The sequence below is a fragment of the Manacus vitellinus genome, unplaced genomic scaffold (genome assembly GCF_001715985.3).
Source record: "Manacus vitellinus isolate BGI_N305 unplaced genomic scaffold, ASM171598v3 scaffold_5_pilon, whole genome shotgun sequence".
NCBI lineage: Eukaryota > Metazoa > Chordata > Aves > Passeriformes > Pipridae > Manacus > Manacus vitellinus.
Genome location: NW_021940682.1, coordinates 5,343,266 through 5,364,571, shown reverse-complemented (window position 1 = coordinate 5,364,571; position 21,306 = coordinate 5,343,266). Strand labels below are relative to the sequence as shown.

The window sequence follows — 21,306 nt, the reverse complement described above, 5'->3', positions numbered from 1 at the left end:
TGATAAAAATTAGTCCCCTTTCATCTTACTAGTTGTCTAGAATTTTTCATAGTTGGCTGTTAATTATAGAATTACCTACTATTATTAGCAAACTTGTTAGCCCTTTCTTTTCCAAGCTACTAATGAGTGCAATGTCTACAATGCCATTGATTCCATGTGTCAGGTCTAAGGGCAGTGGTTGTTGACAAGACCCTTGTCACATTCTCTGTGACATTGTGGCTTTGGGGTACGTTATCCATTTTTATTACATGCAGACCAGGCTTGGAAACAAACATCTGCAGTCTGCAGTGCCCAGCACTAAACAGTAGAATTACACCTTTGTACAGGATACAAAGGAAGGCTGTGGACTGATTTTGGCCATGTTCTGGGGACAGTGGTCATGCTAACAAAAATTTCAGCACAAGAGAATGGCAGAGACCAAGCAAGCAGGTCACTGTGAAGTTTATTTGCCTATTCCTCTGATATATGTGCCCCATTTACAGCAGGCACCATTCTTAGTGCCTGTGGCCTGTATCTTTGAATACCAAATTAATCCTTCTTCTAGCCTTGGTGTACTATCCAGTGCTGTATCTTGGTCTCCCCACCACAGGCTTTTCTGACTATGTAAGTAAAGGGTGTCTGTGAACCATCTCAACCCACTCAGGTTCTGCAGACCAGTTTACTAACCAGCTCTGACAAGGCCTGTCTACTGTCCTGAAGCTGAGTCACATTGCAGCTGTACTGCTCTTGGGGCTTGATAGATCTGCTAGAAATTGGGTTGAAAGAACACTGAGTCAGAAAAACTGAGAAATAGAGACCCTTTCCTTCATGGCTTCAGCTTAAGATAATACCACAGAAAAGGTGCTGTGAGTAAGTGACAGGGTGTTTTCTTTGGGGTGGGTTTGCCTGGTGTGTTAGCTACTGTGTTGAATGTTTTGGCATTCATGCCAGCAGTCAATCACTGGTAGGGTTAATCTGAGGGAGAAACATGGTATTAATTCTCTTCCAAAAGCCATCTACAAAATGAGCTCCAACCGTAAGGGACAGATGGCACAGTTGTAAATTCCCTCAGGAATCCCTTTGGCTTGAGTGCTCCCAAGACATTTGAATCCCACCTACTAGCAGTCCAAGATTGCATCACCAAGATTCCAATAGCTTCCTTGTCTTTTTGTCTCAGTTGCCTCATATGCACCTTCAGTGTGCTTTTCGTTCAAGTGCTCTTCGAAGCTCACCGCTTTCTGTCTCTGGTACAACATCCTGAACTGCACAGAGGAACGTTTCTGCCCCTTTCCAGCACACTTCGTTCAGTGATTAATTAATGTTGACTTTTAAGGTATCAGCCCTGAGACTTTCAGATAACAATTCTCTGAAATGCACAGGGCAGTTCAGGCCTCCTTAAGCTGCTGCCTTAGCTCAGTAAACTTCTGAGGTGGTCTTTGCATCAGTTATGTTGTACTGATGCTCAGGAGAGGTGCTCCTGCCTGACCTCTGGCAGTGACTCACACGGTTACTTTGAAGAAGTCACATCAGTTTTTGCTTCTTTGGTTTTCCCCCAGAGGTTGTTTGGAGGCTCTGTGGGGAGTTAATAAGGAATATCAGAATAGTTCAGAAGTTTAATTAAAATATACTTATTAAACCAGAGTCTCAGCTAACCTAAGCTCTGAGATTCAGCAGTTTACACCATCTGGGCCCTGACCCAGGTAGTCTACCTAAACTGAAGCATCCCAAACACAGAGAACATATGTTTCCAGTCTCTTCTCTGTCCTTGGCAGCTGCAGAGGCAGGTTTTGCTGTCTTCTTACTTTGTAGAGAGTGCTGCCTGCTTGTCAGCATGGAAACTGCCTCCTGTAAAACAGAGAACACAAGGTGGAAGAGAAATTCACTTGCATCCCTTTTAGGTTTGACTGCCTATGACAGTCCTTAGGGCATCATTGATTATCTTTTTTATATTCTGCTGCTTTCCTGAAGCTGTCAAACCTTGCCCTAAGTCTCATTCTGTGTTTACAGTCCTAATGAAATGATCAAGTCCAAGGACTACAACAGTGAGGATCTTAGTGAAAAAAAAGGGTAAGAAAGGAAGATAATTGCAGCCAGAGTCAGACAATCTGTGCATCCTTTAGCTGTTGCTCCCCATAGCAGAGGTCTTGGCATTCTGCTAAGGTAGTTTTTTACCAGTGATCACTCACACGGATTGAGAGACATTCACAGAAGAGGCTGCATTAATTCTCTGTGTTTCGGGGAATTACCATGTTTAAGGCAGTTTTTTTCATGTTGTTTGCAAACATGATTTTGCCATTATGACAGATGTGAGGTGGGAAATGTGAAAAGGCTTCTGGGGGCCGTTTGTGTTGATGATTTTCATCTGTGCTCTTTCCCTGATGGGCCTTCTGCATGGGAAGAAAACATTAATTTGACAGAGGGGAGAACACATGTCATGGCACAAAGCAGCTACTGAATTTCAAAATTGCATGATACCAAAGAGAACCGTCCCTCCTATTGCCACAGTTACTGTGAATTTGCCCTGTTTTTCCCCCCCCCTTCCTGAGAGTGGTCTGGAATGCATCTGTGTTGCTGTGGGCAGAATCAGGAAACCTCAAGCCAACCCAGATTCTCCTCCTATTGAAATTAATTGGCAAAGCTCCCATTGACTTCAGTGGGGTCACGAAAAAGCTGTGAATAGGCAGGGAGAAGTAATTTGATGTTTCTGACTGCTCAGATTTTGTCCACCCTCTGTTTTTTTCTATTTCAGTTTTATTTGGTGCTACTATCTATGTAAGTATGACCTAATTAATGTCCCTGAAAGTCTAATGTCCCCTAAAAGTAACAGAGCCCACTGCTTGGCTTGGGATCTGACAACAAAGGCATTCTGTGATTCAAGGCAATTCATTCTTCTACTTAGTCATATCCAAGGTAGTAGTGTAAATTCAAGAGCTTATTTGCAAGTAGCTTACCCTACTAAAATTTAAAGGCTAATCATACTCCAAGGCCCTAGTAGTGGAACTGATGGCTATAGATAATCAGGTTTTCATGTAACACAGCAGAAAAAAAACCCAGTACAAATCAACATATTACCTCTCAAATCATTTAACAATACTTCAGATAATATGTTAAAAAACGAAAGGTATGGGAAGGGAGTTGACTGTACATATATGTAGTTTTATGCCTCAGGTAAAGTCAGAATAGTGCACAATTGGAGAAATAAGTACAGAAAACCAGGCAAGTTCTAAAATGTTTTAAAAAAAATAAGCTGTTCAAAAAGAAATAGTCTTCAGTCTTCACCTTCTGAGCATTTTTTGTAGTACCTTAGTGACCTTTGGAAATGTTTGCTAATATCTGAGTTCACTGCCTCTGAGGAATCGACAGCAACTGAACTTTTTGGTGGACCACAGATTTTGTCTTGCTCCTACAGCCAGTGTTACTTGTGAACATCATCATAACTAGGCAGTAGAGTGCATTTAATCACAGGTTTGTGAGAGTATTCCCCAGAAGAAAATGATTTTGAGGCAGGGAAGAAGTTTTCAGCAGCAAAAGCAATATTTTAGAAGAAATTGGTACCTCTTGGAACATTTGAACTTTTGGAAAATCTATGTCTTTCATGGAAACTGCACATCAGGCCGTAAATGAGAACAGGAGAGCTGGTGGTTCAAACAGGAAAAGGGAAGAATTTTAGAACTCTAGCAATAGAAACCTCAGCAACTTTAACCCAAACAGGGTTTTATTCCCAAGGGATCCAATAGTAGTTTGACTCTATTACATAACAGGGATAAAAGCATGACCACCTTTCTCTAAAAGTCCAGGCATTTTAGGATTTATCTGTCCAATTTCTGTTGACTTGACTTCCTTTGGCAAAGTCAACTTACATAGCACAAGGACACTCCGTTGATCTCAGGGAGGTTATGTTACCAAATACATACCACTGACTTTAATGAAATCTGTCACTAAATCCTGTGCAACCCTTTGGGAAAGTTGGAGATTTGAAGCTGTTGGATAGAGAGAGCTTTATGTACAGCTCTAATCATGATACCAAATATAAAAGAATACCAACTTGTTCAATTTGCACATTTAGTAATTTCATATGTCAACTCGCTCAGCGGCCCCCAAATCATGTGCTTAGTGTAATGAGAAGGAAGTAGCTTATTACTTTCAGCCTGAAAAAAAAAATATCATGGTACTGTGGGATAATGTCTAAGGTAGGAAGTACATAACAGGATTTTCCAAGACTTGACTACAGGCTAAAATTTCAGGGTGGCCTAAAAATCTCTTGGTATATTTTCTGTGATGAAATTTAATGGGGAAGTTCACAGCTAGGGAATTAACATGGAAGATGCAGGGGGGGAAATCAGGGAGTGTATATTTACAAGATATCTATTTTAAATCCATTTTTGACCGTCACTATCTTAAAACTCATGTCTTCTTACTGAAAAGCAAAAAGATGGTGTTCTGAGCTAATTTCTGTTTAACAGAACATACTTGAACTTGTCTGTTGACAGCAAGTTAGTTCACCCTGTATTATTCTAGGTTCATCCACAAAATCTGTCCCAATGTATTTCACATACACATGGAAGGACAAGGGCAGCCACCCCTTGACACGCAGGTACAGCTTGATATTTCAGAGGATTTCTGCCTATTGTCAAAAAGCAATTAAAAAAAACCCCACAGGCTGCTTGCATGGGATTTAAGGTCATCTAAGCAAAAGCTCTAAGAGGCACAGGCTAAAAAATGAAACCTTTATCAGTTTAGTTCCTCCACTACCAGTTGGTGGTTTGAATGGCATCATACAACCTATTTGCATTTTGTTGCTTTCCATGTGTAAACACAGGGAAATCAATGCCAGCATTGTAAAATGATTTATTATCTGTCAACACCTCATTTAAAGAGGAAGAAAGCACAATCTCTTCTACTTTTATCATTGTCCACTGATGTGGAAAATAATCATCTGGTAACCAAGAAGAGAATAGCTACAGTGCCAACAATTTGAAGGCATTTCACAAGGGCACTTGGTAGGTATTTCACAAGGAGTTTAGCAGCTGGGATAGATTTATTCTCTTTCACCTGGAGACAGAGGGACAAAATAAGTGCTTTTTGGTGTTCACTGCACCACCAGCTTCTTCTAGGAAAAAAAAACTCCATGTGCTCAGCTGCAGAGGTTCCAAAACATGGTTTGCTTGGACAGGAGTGAAAGCAACTCCCAAGTATGTTCTGTTCCCAGTCCACACTGTAGAAAACAGTCCCAGTGGCATTTTTCTACCTTGTCATCTTTTGAAGTAGCTCATATGCTGCTCTTAATATAAATACTACAGTTTGAGGACACTTAATAAAGGGCCTTTGTAAATGATAAGTCAGCTTTGTTTTTGTTGTGTGGTTCTTCGCAGAGAAGCTCAGGTTGCAAAATGCAGCATGGGTTTGTGCTACAGATGTCCAGCTCGAGTCTATAATTAGCATGCTGCCTAGAAAAAGCTTCTGGGACATTAGTTCTCACATTAGGCTGAATCACTTGTGCAATCCTTAGGCAAAAATCATACTGGAATTCCTGGGGATTTTGCCCTGGGACTTGGGCCCCAATCTGTTTTGTCCGAGGTCAGTAACAAAACATGCAAATGTCAGCGCTTGAAAATGTTGCCCAGTGTGAGGCCTTGATGCGCCAGAGGCTCCTCAGTGCTCACACATGACTTCAATATTGTGTAACTGTCAGCCACCAAAGGCAAAGCGTGAGATATTTGGGATCTGAGATTGCTAGCAGGACTGAGTAGTCCAGGACTGTTTGCCCAGTGCATAATTCCACTGGCTACAGTGCAGTCGTATCTGGCGTGAATTTGCCCCGTTGTCATTACGAGCATGTTGCTCCCATAACTGTGCTGAAGGAAATGTGGGATCAGACCCAGATAAACTTTTATAACCTAAAAAGAAGAAGCAACATATATCAGAAAAGAATAAGAAAGCATTTGTGAGGCTTTATAGTGACCCTGCAGGTAGCTTTGGTAGCAGAGTACAGAGGGCAATGATACTTGGCAATGTAGGTGAGAGAAAGTGAAGCTGCCATTTCCAAGTGTCATTTTCATTGTGTAACTTTCTGTGCAGCTGAAGTAACAAAAGAAAGATCATTTAGTGTGATTCTGCTTCTACCTTTGCCCCATGTTCCATCAATGTCAACAAAACTATGATGCCAACATTTTACTTTTTCCTACTGGAATAAAACCAGAACTGAGAGTAGACTTCCCTCCTGACTCTCTTCACTTGATGATTTCTTTTTTTTGTTGCAAGTGAAAAATCAAGGAAGCAGTATGGCTTTATCCTTGAATGTTTTGTCTTTCTCCCCATTTCCAAAAGGAAATACTTAGGGGAAAAAATTAATCTTAACAAAGTGAAATTTAAAACTTTGGGGTTTAAATTATGCTTAAAAATGCTTCAGCTACAGCATTGATTCTTGAAATATGTATGCAGGTTAATATTTGGAGAGGAGTGAAATCTTGTTCTGAACTCTTTTGTCTAATTTAAAAAAAAAAGGCACAGGAAGGCTAAACAGTGTTGTCAGTGCCAGTGACACAGTCTCTCACACCATTCTTTGCCCTCTAGACCAGAATTTTGACCTTGGAGTGTATCAGATAAGGCATTTACAGGTTTGATCAAGGGTGGTTTTGAACTATTTTCCTTCTCTGGGAATTCACCATAATCATGTTAATAATTTTAGTAAATACAGTTTTCTTGTTCCCCTGAATGCATGGATGGTTCATTCCATGTAAATTAATCAACAGGTCTGGTTTTTATTAGTAATATAATTTAATAACCCCGATTTTATCAAATAGCAGCTTTTAGGTCCATTGTTCTGTAGATTTCACAACTTCCCAGCTTTTCTTTCTTTCCTTCTGGCTGAAAGGAATCTTTGATCATGAAACAAAAAGCAAGCAACCTTTTGTGAGCCTTCTTCCCCTTCCTTCTCTGCTGATAAGTTACTGCTGAGGGTAGGTAAATCCCATCTAACCAAACAAGATGTAGAAGCAGTTTAGTTCAAGCCTGCATTTTCTCTCCAAGGACTGTATGGAGAAAAAAAACGTTTCCTTTGTTTGAACAGAGAGAAAAAGAAGATGATACTGGTAATTCAGGAAGCCTCAGGACAAAAGCTGTGGCCAATGTTACAAGCTATAATTCAGCAGTAATTTGTTCCAACATAGCATCAGAAGGCCTGATACCCTTTGGTGAAGGAGGAAAAGCATTTCTAAGAAGGGGAAGGTGAGCTAAATTCAGGCATGTGGCTGACTCCAGCAGCCAGCTTCTTGAGTGAGTGCTGGTGAATAGTGACAGCTCTGAGATAATTAACTGACCCTAAGGGGGTCATTGTGATGAGCACCAAATAAATCTCTGTGCCACTTTTGCACGGAAGAAGAGATGCCAGCGTTTTGAGCCCAAACTCCAAAATTGTGCTGATTTCTGCCCACAGGCTCAGTTTTGCTTCTTGTTCCCTTGCAGGCATCAAAAGTTACAGAATTTAGATAAGCTTCCAGGCTACTGTAGTTCACAACTGGGAAAAAAACTCTGCCTGTAAGATCCTCTCTGGCTGAAAACGTTTTGTGGTGATCTACACGTGCTCTTTCCCTCTTGCAGCTGAGGATGTGCTTTGTGTTGTTCAACTTACAGGGTTTTCCAGCTTCACCCTTCCCCAGCTCTTGTAACCTGGAGCACAAACAACATTAGACTGAGAACTGCTGGAGCAGTGATGTGTGACCAGCCACAGCATATAGAGGCTGACATTAATGTTGATAGGGCATTAAGTTTATCTACTATAAAAGCTATTTCCCTAGCAAAGACTGTCTGATAACACCTCTGCTAGACTTAGGTTGATGTAGGAATCCTCTTGAAATACTAGTATGTTACACAGAAATATTTTTGAAGGTGGTAAGGCTTTAGAGGGAATCCATTGTTTATATAGCTGGGGAAGACTAACTTTGTGCAAATAAATTAATCTCTATCTTCCCTTTTGGCAAGTACTTCTTGAAGCTGTCAAGATTAATTCACTGACATTGTGATTACACTTCTCAAGAAAGGACAGTAGTCTGTGAGAAAACTGCCTTTGCCATACCTTCTGATGAATTTATTTCCCGTGGTTAGAGAGGCATAGAAAGCATTCAGTACCAGGATATCCACAGAAAATTTTTGGAAGAAATGCCACAACCCCCTAAGAGCAAGATCATATTTTATTTTATTTTATTTTTTAAGGAGATGGCTATAGTGTGCTCTTAAATCTTTATAAGGACAGTTGTAAAGTGGTTTTAAAAACAATGGAGTATTGAACAGTTCCTGCTGAAGTCAGTGAGAATGATCTGTGATCAGTGTTTGAGAATTAGTTCTCATTGCAGATATAGCCTCAAGAGTCTCTTCGTTGAGAAGAAAGCATTGGAGAGCAGGACTGATAGCAGCTGAAATCCTGAGCATTTTTTCATGTGGTATAAAGAACTGTCAGGAGATAGGCTGTGGTGTTCAGTAACAGTAGCTGAGAGACATAAAGCATGTGTTTGGAGATAGAAACAACTGTTGGGGATGAGAACTGGTTGTATTACAGTAATACCAGCCAAGATCAAAGCCACAGTGTGTCTGGCACTGTACATACAGAAATTAAAAGTATGTGTATGTACTTCCTTTTTACGGAAAACCAAAGCTAGTAAATATGGAGTTCAGCTACCTAAACATATTCATCTAATGCCAATTTAGACATTTCATAGTATCCAAGACCTTCATTGTGAACTGACAGATGAAGTATAGCAGCTGAGGCTTGTACTCTTGTGGTGTGGTAGTTGGAAGGAAATATTCCAGGTAGGATGTCAAAAATGCCATCCAGTGCCTCAGAAGAGGCAAGTGAGTGTGGTTAGTCCAAAGACATGTAGGAAAAGTTTTGTACAAGTAGAACCTTCAATACAGATCTCATAAGCTGAATGTCTTAAAAGTGCTCTTGGTAGGTAGAGGAATGTGATGGAACAGACCATACAGAAATTGTTCTGATACAAGCATTTTTTTCCCTCTTGGTCTGTGTATTCATTATGATCGATCGATCTATCTATCTATCTATCTATCTATCTATCTATCTATCTATCTATCTATCTATCTATCTATCTATCTATCTATCTCTATTTATCTCTCTCTCTCTCTCTCTTTGTCTTTCCTTATGTATTTTATATTATAACTTGAAGATTGATGTGCAGGAAGGTAAATACTGAGACTGAGACCTTGTATTCCTTGGCCCAGACTGAGTTCTGTTTGGGAAGGGCTCAAAGCAGGAAGTCTCTAAGAGGCCAGAACAGACTAGGAGAGTCAGAAGGTGGATTAGGCAGAGCTGTCCCTGGGAAACTCTCATGCTCTCCACCTTGCCCTCCCCTGGCTGCAAGGTAGCTTGAGTATCTTAAATCAATTCACAAGCAAGCACACAAGAAGGCAAACAGTATTTAACAGCAGGTGGGGTTAGAACACAGCCCCTGCTGTTGTGAAGGCAGTGCAGTGGAGCAGCTCAGTGAGCTGGAGCTGACAGGGGGCCTGAGGCTCTGTGATGTTCCTGTGGCAAAGCTTGGAGACAGGGAGTCTGGGCAACATTACACAGCTGAGCTAGTATATATGCAACCAAACTGGTGGTAGTGCTGATGCAGCTGAAGAGAAAGGACAGTTGTGAATGGCATCCAGCACTTTGGGAAGCCTGGGAAGTTTGCAGCAGGGACCCTGTGCAGGCTCGGCTCCGAGGGAGCAGCAGTCACACCCTCACTTTGCTCCTGCTCACTTCTGCTGATTGGATGAGAAACTTCCCATCCACTCTGACAGTCTGCTAATAGGATAAAAATCTCTGGTTGTATTTGCTTCTGGGAAGAAAAGCAGGTCTCTCCATCCCAGTTATCTCATAAACAACAGCCTGGAGAGGTGGCGGGGGAAGGAAAATGTTTCCAACTGGGGAACTGAACTGAAAATAGCTGTGGCACTGAGTCTGCCTGCTGATTACAGCAGCTCTTCAGTTAGCAGGATTGTAAAGATAAGTCAACAGATTAAAGAATTGGCCTTTCAGATCTTGAGGACTAAATTCAAATTCAACTTTAGGCCCCACTGGTGTTCCCAGGACTTGTTACATCGTTTTCCACTTACAAAGTTCTCAAACCACAGCATGATGCATCTCCTTTCTCACCTGAGGAAGGGCTGCAGTCAGACATGTCCCTCTAAGGGCAAACTATGAAGGTCTTGCAGTGGACCGAAGGATAGGTAACACAAGGGTGCCTTTAGGTCAGGGTGAGGATTTTACCAACTACATTACAATCCATAGGCTGAAGTAGCAGAAGGGTTAAGCATCAGAACAAGGATGCAGTGGCAGAGCTGCGTGGATCCTCACAGATGTGCAGATCAAAATGTAAGTGTATTATCTAGCTGTTTGAAGAACCACGAGCAGAATAACAGGGCTATGCCAGGTCACGAATGACTTGTTTTAACACAGCTGTGTGAGGGAAGCTTGCATAACACCTGCCCACACTAAGCTTAGCTCAAGCTGTTATTATCAGTCCCTCACTCTCCTGCATGCTAGAAGTATTTGCAAACTAGGAATCTATTATTTCAAGGCCACTATAAAATGCCTGTTTTTTTGGCTCAAGGTAATTCACCTATTCTCAATGCCCTGCTCAAGAGGTATAAAAGCTTTAATTACAGGTTTGACAAGCTGACTTTAAGGGCAAGACTCTTTAACTTCAATTCTTTGTTTTTCTCCTGGCTGCACGGTAACACACAGCTAGCCTGTCTCATGCCTCTGACTCATATGATATTGTGATAATAGTGTCTAGTATCAGACTAGTCATTATATTAGCAGAAGTGTCTGAAAGAACACCACATGCAGGAGCAGCACACAAAATCCCAAGCATTTTATTTACTAGGCACAGAAGAAATGTAGCAGACTAGGGTTTCAAAACAGAGTTTTATGCACATTTTGGAACAGGAGAGGTGAGTTCCATGTCAGGTCATGAAGCTGAATAGAATCTGTTCAGTGTGATCTATGAATACACTTATGGGGGGTCCAGTGTTTTCACAGAGCCCTGGCTCTGGAGTGACCTAGATCTTATGTGTGTGGTACTGTACCTGTTCATCAGTGAACTGAATTGCTTGATGGTTTGCCATCAAGGAAGGCATCGTCCAGAAGCCTTCTCACACACCTCACATGAATACTGCTATTAGAAAATGTCTGCACTTGCTGAGAATTGATCTGGGTCAGGCACTGCCTGTGCAATGGAACTGTTCATATGGACAGGGCCTCGCTGCTGTCTTTTCATAATATTAATGCTTAAATATTTTAAGCACTACTTCTAAATTAAGTCTTCCCAGATGCAGGAAGCATACACTACTCTTCCAGCTTACAGAGTGGTATTTCTGATGAAAATTCTCAATCATTTGTTCTCTCCTACAGTCCCTTCACCTGTGGCCCAGCCTGTACCCTGCCTCTCCTTTGAAATAATACAGCCCATTTTCTCCCTCACATTCACTTTTCCTGTGGTTTGTTTTTGGTTTTTTTTTGTGATGCCAACAGGGGCCAGCCTTGAGGAGTATAGTTTCCTTCTTCTATACCAGATATAGTCCTCAGAGAGACGTACCTTCTCATTGGCACAATTCCTGCCAAAGTTCCCTGGTTGCAGGGTTGTACAAGCTCCCTCTGGGGAAAATGTCCATTGTGAGCTGCCAGGGCATTACTCCCCACCCACTGCACCATCCAAACAGTCCCTGGTGTCCTGACCTATCCTCTTACATTCTCTAGCTCACCAGTTGTAGGCCACTCACAGAGTTTTCAGGCATCACCCACCTTGAAATGGCTTTGGGCAGGCAGGAACGTCATAAAACAGCCAGGGCAGCATCTCAGTCACTTTGAAGCTTAGCAGTCTAGGTGTAAAGTAGACACCTAGACTCCCTGGAGAGTTTCTGATGACCTAAGCAGATCAAGTTCTGTAATTTTTTTTTTTTTATTCTCCTGGACTCTGCAGGGAAGATGGATTCACAGGGCTGTGAACTGAAAGAACAAAGATGCTGTTGCTGAAGTAGAGATTCTCTTCAAAGCTACAGTCTCATCACCCAGCTATATATTTGTATGGGTGGGCAGATACAGAAGTTCCTCCGTGCACAGGAGTCACAAAAAGCACAAGGGCTGCTTTAAAACCACATTTGTGTTTAAAACCTATGTCCTGGCTATTTTCATTAATAACAAAGCCAGTGAGAAATATTAATAACTTCATGATTATTAGAAACAAAAAGCAACCAATCTTTTAGTTGTTGATTTTGCTGTCTTGAGGGCACTTTCTTTTTGGTTAGTTATTTTGTTCATAATCAATGTTTGTATCACTTCCCAACACATTATCTACAGTGTTTGCAGCTTTCATACCCCCATTTCTAAGGCTCCTGCCAGACCAGCCAGCAATAATGGAATCCTTCTGGTTTACAAGTGAGACACTCCTGCTTTTCGTGCCGATATATCATTTTGTGGGGTAGTTTCAGGCACATTTGATGGCACTGCTGCTTGTCCTGAGTTCCTCTGATAAAAATTATAAAGAATGAGAGTGAAAACTTGTAGAACCATTAAGATTGTGCTGTTGTGATTTGTTTGTCATCACAAAATACTGTTGGAAGAGTCAGAGATCCTCAGTTGTTTTGCCTTTCTGTCATTAAGTTCGTCCATCCTTGAATTGCTTCAGAATTCCATGAGGAACCAAGGGTTTGCTAAAAAATATTATGCTGATGCCAGAAAGTTACACTCTAAACCATGTCCCAGCAAGTAAATGCCTTGCCCTTTGGCACCTCAGTTGTTGCTCCTAGCAAGGCAAACAATGCAAGTCATTTATCACACATAAAAAATAGTTTAGCATGTCGTAGGAGGATCCAGATTCAGGAGAGAGACATCTTTCAAGACCTGTTCTGGTAGCACCTCTGTCACTTTGCGACCCAGCCCATCTGTCCTTCTTCAGCCACAGGGATTATGAGAGTTACTTCCATTGCACTTGCAAGGGATACTCTGCAGTGAATGGACTCCTATCACAGACTAAGATGTTTGCTCAGCAGCACAAGCAGTTTCCCAGGGAGACTGCTCCTCGTGCCTTTTTCAGCAGAGTTAGACTCCCTTCTGTGAAGTCTACTTTTGGGTGAGTCCCACATCCTGTGCTTACGGGATATTTTGAGATACCACAGGTTATGCAAAGAAAAGCTTTGTCCTTCGGGCAGGGAAATGCAAAGAGGATTTTAAGTCCTTCCTTTCAAATACAGAACAGAACATGTGTGAGGCTGGCAAAGGCTGTCTCTTGGCAGGGCCAGGAATCTGACTGTGCCCGTTACGTGGTCCTCTGTGCAATGTGCATTCCACTCTCTGGCTGAAAGGAACAAATATTTGTGGAACACAGCATATTACTGTCAATACTGCTATAAAAAGAAGGGAAATGGCAGCTGTTCAAAGTAGCTGACGAGTTTGTTACACTAAAATAAGTCTCAGGAAGATTAATTAGTAACAAGGTAATGCATTCATAGGTGTGCAGTAGTCTGCATGTGGTAATGACAGATCTATTAATCACAAGGCCTGCACAATTAATATATTTTACTCTCTCTCCTATTCCTCTTTGTGTATGGCATAAATCTCCATAGCCCATGGCTATATCCCCTCAACATCATGTGATAGGTATGGACATATGTTGACACTCTGGAAGAAGGATAAGTAAAAACAAGTCTTTTTATACAAAAGGCATACTTTGCAATTTGTATTGTAAAATATATAGTTTATCTATGAACGAAGTTTGGAGGTAGGATACTCCCTCTCAGTATTGGCAGTGTTCTTTGTACTTCTCCATTCAGTAAGGCCATGCTACACTGCATCAGTGCCTTGTGGTACAGCCCAATGCCCAGTTTGGTTTTAGTGTAATAGCAGGTCTTGTTACTACACAAGTAGTAAGCTGCTGTGCCTTCGCTGCTTGTTCACTGATGTAAAGATCTTTTTACCAAAAGCCTTTTCCTGCTTGACTGAAGTGGATACAACTGGCAATCACTTCATGGCTCTTTTTTACAATCTTGGCTGACCTTGAGTGAAAGTGTGAATCAAACTCACACCCCTTACAATCACAGTTATTTGTACATGATCAAAGATTAGATAATGCAAAGTGTATATATTACATGCATTTAATGTATTATAGTAGATATATTGTATATAGTGTATAATAGTGTCTGTTGTGAGTATTGGCCTCTGAGCCCTTGGTAAGCATTTTCCAACTATTTTCACAATTTTTCTGGATTTTTTTTTTTTGCTAGATTTATTGATGCATTCTGTCTAACTTTAGGAGGTATGTAACCACCAACATATAGTTCAAGTTCCCTTTCCTCTTCTCCTGTAAAAGCTTTTCTTTCACAGAACTCCTTTTCAAAGAAGAAAACACAAAAGAATACCCCAGTCATACCTAGTAAATTTTCCTGACAAAATCAGGACATCTAGAGAAAACTAATCTCTTACCTCTGCAGTTTCCCTTCTGCATGCTGCTTGCATTAGGAGCATACTCACTGATTGTTCCCAAGACACTGTATGCATGTAGCAGAATGAAAGCTGTATCTTATTTAAATTAATAAGATGAATGAGTCCAGCATTTCCAAAACAGGCGGTGAGAAGAGGAAAGCTAGGCAATATTCATGTATTAATTAAAATGAGATCTCTCCACCAAAAAAGAATATGAGTCAATTGATATTCTGACAGCTGCCCATAGACTCATTCGTGAAATGATGGGCATGAAAAGCACCAAGGGAAGCAGGGTTTTTACCAAAGTCATTCACTCCATGCACGTTCTGTTAAAGGAAGCAGCTTGGATATTGCAATTTATTCTTGTTGGGCTTGATGGGAAAAGAAATCTTAAATCCCAGCTGGAGAATTCGCAGGACTATTTTGCTCTTTAGATTTGCTTTATGGTTCTGCAGAGTCCCGCTTGGGAGACATTAACATCAGTAATAACTATAGCACTTAGCACTTATTGTAATGTGTTTCATCTGCAGATCTCAGAGAGATTTGCAAGGTGAGTGCAGAATTACAGTCCCCCTGTTAGACAAACTGAACAGATATGTAGAAAGGCTTGGTCATGTGGCCAAGGTGACACAATAAGGTGAAATGGTGGTGAAGTGACTTCAGGTCCTTCTTATCTCAAATGCCACCATGGGCAAAAAGGGTTATTTAGACTCATATTTTGCAAAGTAATTCAATACCAGTAGAAATTAGACGTGAAGTCACTCAATGTGAATAGCCTCTGATATATCCAGTTCTAAAATTAATGCCTAGACCTGCAGAGACGTGTAGTAAGATGTCCCATTACAATCTGTGAAAGGTTTATGTTTTGTCTGTATTTCTGGAACTGGGCACCCTTTGCCCAGGCATGATCTTCTCTGGTTCATAAATTGTCAAAGTATTAAAGTGAGGTAAAGCAATAAGTGCGGCAGCATTATATAATCCATGGAAATAAATCTGAATATTAGAATTACTTCCTCTGCCAAGATGACAAACATTTCATAAATGCAAGATGCAACAGTGGTAGTGATGTTTCTGAACTGGGAAGCAAATATTATTCTCCCAGCGTGTAAGGGAAAAATTGTCTCAGAACTGCACAGAAGGGTATTTGGTTGTGCCAGCTTTCTGTTTCAGCAGTTGGCTGTCTTTTGGCAACCGGCCATCTAATAATTCATTGCATGCCCATGGGGCATTTCATTGGAGGAGGGACATATGTTAGTGCAAGGGTAGAGCTGGTATCAATACTTGGTGCCAGTGACATGGAACAGAGGCTCTCAAAGGGTCTTGCACATCTGTCTGTCTAGTCAGTCACAGACTGCAGGCTCTGCCCTGCTTTCGGTCTGCCTGTTGGGTTTCAGAGCTTGAAGTAACATAGCATGAAGCATTTTGCAGCTTTATTTTTAAGGAAGCTGCTACATAGCCTTTGTTGTTGCTTTAACTGCTGCAGGAATGCTATGTAGGTAATGTGAAACTGGACATTAGGTAATCCAGGAGAAAAAGTCTACGTTCAGTGATGAGCCACACTGTGGCAAGATGGAAGAAGTGCAAAGACTTCAGAAGGCGCTGTAGAGAGAATGTCAAACCTACTGGTCCTTATGGTTTGCACTGTTTAAACCATATAATACTTGCATGCCTTTAAGAGGCTGTTTCAATTCCATTGAAAAAAGTTGTTATGCTATGCTATGCTACCTAGAAAATATGTAGCTAATGGGAGATTTCATCAGCCAGAGTGCATTATGGATGTGATGATAAATCTAAAAAAAGAGATTCTCATGTAAGCAAAGCCACCAGGGTTTGCCCCAGGAACAGGTACAATACTTGCTCAGAGAAGTTACAAATACGCCGTTGTTGCAAGTGTTCAAGGTCAGGTTGGACGGGGCTTTGAACAACCTGAGCTAGTGACATTTGTCCCTGCCCATGGCATGAGGAGTGGACTAAATGATTTTTAAAGGTCCCTTCCAACCCAAACCATTCATGATTCTGTGAAATATGTAATACAATCTATGGCACCTGTCCCTGTGTGGTTGTTAGTGATTTGCTGTACTGGTCTGGTTGAAGTGAGCTGCCCATTCTGTGCCCATTGCCCTGTTAGCTGGACTGCTGCTCCTGGTGCAGTCAGGCAAAGACAAGCTGTCTGATGGAAATGCCTTCTCGCCCCTTCAGCAACCTGCTGTCACTTAGGATGGATAGATGTGGGGACAGAGTTGTTCTCTACTGTCAGGAAGTCCCCTGTATAAAACACTGGTACTTAGCAGATTGACCAAACACCTTAGTCAGTGCCTTGCTAATGCTGCATTTTGAACACTGAAACACCTTCAATGCAAATTATACAGTAGATGGAAGATCTAATGGGCTGTTTGAAGGCCAGGAAGTGAGGAGGTGTTGTCCCTCTACATCTAGCAGAGCCAAGACCCCCGGGGATCTCTTATTTTGTTACAAGCAGCGGATATTTTGAAGTTGACAGGGAATTACACCTGTGAGACTGCATAGGTCACTGAACACACATGCCATAGGATGCAAGGCACCTGGATTTCCATTGCTAAATCACTTTGTGTGCACCTGGCAGGAAATCTGCCTTGGTCTCTTTTTTTGCCTTTGTCTCAGCTCCCAAAATTACAGAGAGGAAGTGGCCATTGAGATGGCATAGTCTGTATACCATGGTCCTAAATACAGCTCTGGTCTGGACTTGAGCCCACCATTTGGAAGAAACATCTCTTCTTGATTAAAACATTCCTGTGGTGGATTTACCACCAGCATTCTTGGTACATGGTTCCAGTAATTAATTACTTGTACTGCAAAAAATTCCTGCCTTGTTTCTAGACTGGAGCCAGGGTGTAGGCAAAAAGTCTGGGTTCTCTGAGAACTGAATCAGATAAGAAAGCCATCTGGGCAGTATTTGGTACTTCCTCTCATATTCAGCCCCAGTTTATACACAAGTCTTCTGCAGCATTTCTGTTTTCAGGTTTAGTTAACTGGCCTGAATGAACCTCACAGGATCTGCACACCTGATTATCCCCTGGTATTGAAGGTCTTGTGAGGTGCCAGGTAAAGCAAGTGATTGTGCTGCTGAGAGCATTCTGCATTGGGGAACGTAGTCCTAATCTCCTGTCTGTTCTGACCTTTATCTTCCTGCAATACTTCACACCATCTTAATACTACTTATTGTCCTTAACGTTTTCCATCAGTGCAGTGTATTAAGAGCTTTGTGAACTGGTGGCTGCATGCTGATCCATGGGATCTCTTCAGCCCATGTACCACTGCACCTGCATCTCTCACTGTACTTGAGTTTGACTTTCCACAGCAGCAACATCAGGGAAGTGTGAAGTACAATCTAGGATGTCTCTGTGCGTGCACCTCTGATCTGTGGGGGCTGAGGACCTCTGTGCTTCATAGGCAAAGGATCAACATTAAATAGTGCCATGAAAAGCCAAGCAACAGGATGGCATCAGGGGGCAAATGCCAAATGTAAACTCAAATGGAAATCGTGAGTCGTAGTCCAGGGGTATCCTAGTTTTGGTAAGGGGGTGTGCATCTGAGTGCTCAATGAATGTTATCATCTCTGGAGATGAGGAAAGACAGAGAAATGTGATCACCCTTACAACTTTCCTTTAGCAGTTCTGACAGTTTTGGAAGAGTCTCCAGATACTGGAGCAGTTTAGGAAGAAAGCCGATGAACATCATTCAGCTATAGGGTATTTCAGATTATGACCCAAAGGGTCAGAGGATAACCTGGGGACACTGCCATTGCCTTGGTCTCATCAGTTTCAATAGGTCAGATGGTCAAACAAAGAGTTTTGCCATTGACATCACTGAAAAAAGGATCTGACCCATAACCTCATATTCATCAACTTCATGTTCTCAGAAGCCAGACATAAAAAAGAGCATAGATCGAATAAGAGTTATCCTCTGAGGATCTGCTAGTGATATTTCATACCTCTGTATACCTTTGTTTTACATTTTGTACTTTTAATTCACATGATGAAGTTTTCAGACAGAAGTGGATATCATGTGTAAGCTGAGTTCCTTGTCTTTTTCTTTTGCCTGTCACTGGCTGCATGTTCTCTATTGATGTCTTGTTCCTGGTACTTGACACTGACCATCTTGTCTGTGAAAGGAAGCACTCCAGCTGGTTTGCCTGATGAGAAGAAAGGAAAGTTTGCTTGGTTTAGTCACTCTACAGAAACCCATGGTAATGTTGCACTGCACTCTGTGTCCACACTGTGTATATCTGTGTGTATGTGTGTCTGTATAGCTCAGTGCAGACTGGCATGTAATACAGCTTTGTATTCTTCTGCATGTACGTGCCTTGCTTTTTCTATTGTTTGTGCAATGTCCTCTTCATGCACTCAAGATAACAAGCTGCTCTGCAAATCAGTCTCTTGCTAATGTCTTCAAAATTGTTTTCCATTTGCAAATAAGCTCAAATATGTCTTGAAAGCGCTTTACCTCATCTTCAAAAATGACTTGCAAAATATCAGTGTTTGGGGATTTTTGCCTGCAGGGCTTAGTCTGGACAAAAATTTTAATTATGAATGTTGTTTTTTTCTTACAGCTTACTTGACTGTTTCATATACCTCAGAATATTAATTCATGTTATCCTTAATTTATCTTTCCAAATAAACAGGATTATTAAAACATCTGTCTTCGTATAAAGGAAAAGGCACCATCAGAGTACAATATTCCATAGTTCTGTCAAGAGTGCTAGAGGGTCCATTATTTCATATGGTCCTAAGAACACAACAAAAGAACTTTAGATTTCCCAGATATGTGTTTTAGGTACATGAATTTTTGTGATGGGATGAAGGAAAGATAGTTCATTTTGAGGGACATTTCTGCCATAATGCTTTCAAAGCAAGAACCCAGAATACTTTTGGAAGAGCCTTCTGATATCTCTCTAGCCCCTGAAAGATGACCTGGTCCTATGGCCCTCTGAGCATCTGCCCAATTGAAATACAGAACCTGTTTCTTTTACATTGTCTCCTTTTGTACCGACAGCCCACAAGCAGGTGTGTTCTTAGTAGTGAGTTACATATTCTTACAGGCTATTGGAAGTTTCTCCACCAGCTAGTAGTGCATGCTCTCAAGTCTCATCTGATATATATATCCAATTGCTAATACAGGTCATGTTCTGAAGTTCTACCAGGTTTCTGGGAGATCTGTTTTAACACCACCATCACTCAGTCTTAAGTATAATTTTTTTCAATTGTTTTGTGTATTTGAAAAGAGGGGAGGAGGAAAGAGAAAACCTATTAAATCCTATCCATTTTCCTAACTATTAAGGAGTTATTAGAGCTCATATAGGAACCACGAACAACTGGTAAAGTGGTTTTCCTTTCCTTTTTTTTTTTTTTTTTTATGATCTATAGAAACAAATCAAATGCTGAGATTTGATAACAGATAGAAAATGTGACAGGTTCTTGAATCCCGATGAGATAGGTTCACACGTAAGGTTGCTTTCAGTTGATGTTTGTTCCATGATACTTCTGTAAAAGCCTAGGAGGTTCTGTCCAGTTCTTCGATGGTGAGTGCCAATGTGAAATCTCCACCATAGTCCATATTCATTGGCTGCTTTGCTGGTAGTATCTGAGTGGGTCAGACAGACTTAATTTCTCTCTTATACCTATAGGTCCAGTTTATAATTGTAAGGTTGAAACACATTGATGTGACAGATACACAGTATACAAAATACATCAGTATTATTGATGGGGTATTTGCTATCAGGCTAACAGAAGTTTTTTATCTGCATACATGTCAATCCTGGTACCTTTCATTTGTATTCAATCATTGCACAAAAGACTGGGGAGGGCAGTGAGGTGGTTGGGCTGCTGCAGGTAAAGAGGCTCTTTTTTAAAGTGTTCTGTTGAATCAAACGGAAGCTTCTTGTTGGGGTCATCTGCTTTTCAATGGTTCTCATTCATAAAATTTCCAGGAACTGACTCTGAAAGAAAGAGAGCAGCTGCTTCTTCCCTTTTCTTTAGCATTTGAGCAACCTGGGTATGTTCCTGAAGTCTACCTGCCCGGCCTGGTCTGTACAGGGAGGCACAAGACTTACTCAGCAAATTGCTTAATCCTCAGGAGCTGCAGCTGAGGGTCTTTTCATTAAGCCAGTTCCTTCACTCATGTGGCTCACTAAGAGATGTGCCAGGTTCTAATGGCCAACCCTCTCTTTTTTCTTCCCTTTGACTCTTACAGTGAGCATGCCCACCAGTGAGACCGAGTCCGTGAACACAGACAACGTCCCTGGAGCGGATATGGAAGGCGAAAACTGCGGCGCTAGGCTGGCGTGAGTACACACACACACACACACACATCTGCATCAGGGCTTGGGCTGCACTCAGGGGTTAAAACCAGGGCAAATGTCAGGCTTTTTAAGAGGAAGAAAGCCCCACTGTGGGTGAAAGGAGATGCTGCAGAAGATCTATTGATCCAGTTTCTTATCTTAATTGCAGTGTAAACTCACTCTGGACATTAGCGAAGAGCTACTGGGTTTACATAGATTTAAATAAAGCACAGGATATCCAGGATAAGCAGATCTGGTTTTGCATAATAGCTAAAAGAAAAACTGATGGCTAACAGTGTTCTTATTTTAAAATCCCTCTTAGGTGATGGATAATCAAAACCAGTATGTGTAGACCAAAGAGTGGAAATGACTGGTCTGTTTCAGTTTTTCTAATGATTCTTGTACACTTTACAGTGCCTTGTAATAGAAATACATTGATGAGAATTCCCATTTGACAGACTGCATTACACCCTTCAAATGCTGCACAGAATACTGTAGTGACAAAGAAATATATCAGTTAGGAGGGATTAAT

The 21,306-nt window shown here is 41.3% G+C and overlaps 1 protein-coding gene across 10 annotated transcripts in view; it reads left to right on the top strand.

Moving 5' to 3' along the window:
• The window catches only part of CACNA1C (calcium voltage-gated channel subunit alpha1 C), a 430,938-nt gene that overhangs the window by 289,490 nt on the left and 120,142 nt on the right, over nucleotides 1–21,306 (top strand). For all 10 annotated transcript variants that reach the window (XM_018080309.1, XM_018080308.1, XM_018080306.1 and 7 more), the window contains exon 10: nucleotides 20,687–20,777. In XM_018080309.1, coding sequence (XP_017935798.1) covers nucleotides 20,687–20,777 — 91 coding nt within the window. The remainder of the gene's footprint in view (nucleotides 1–20,686; nucleotides 20,778–21,306) is intronic.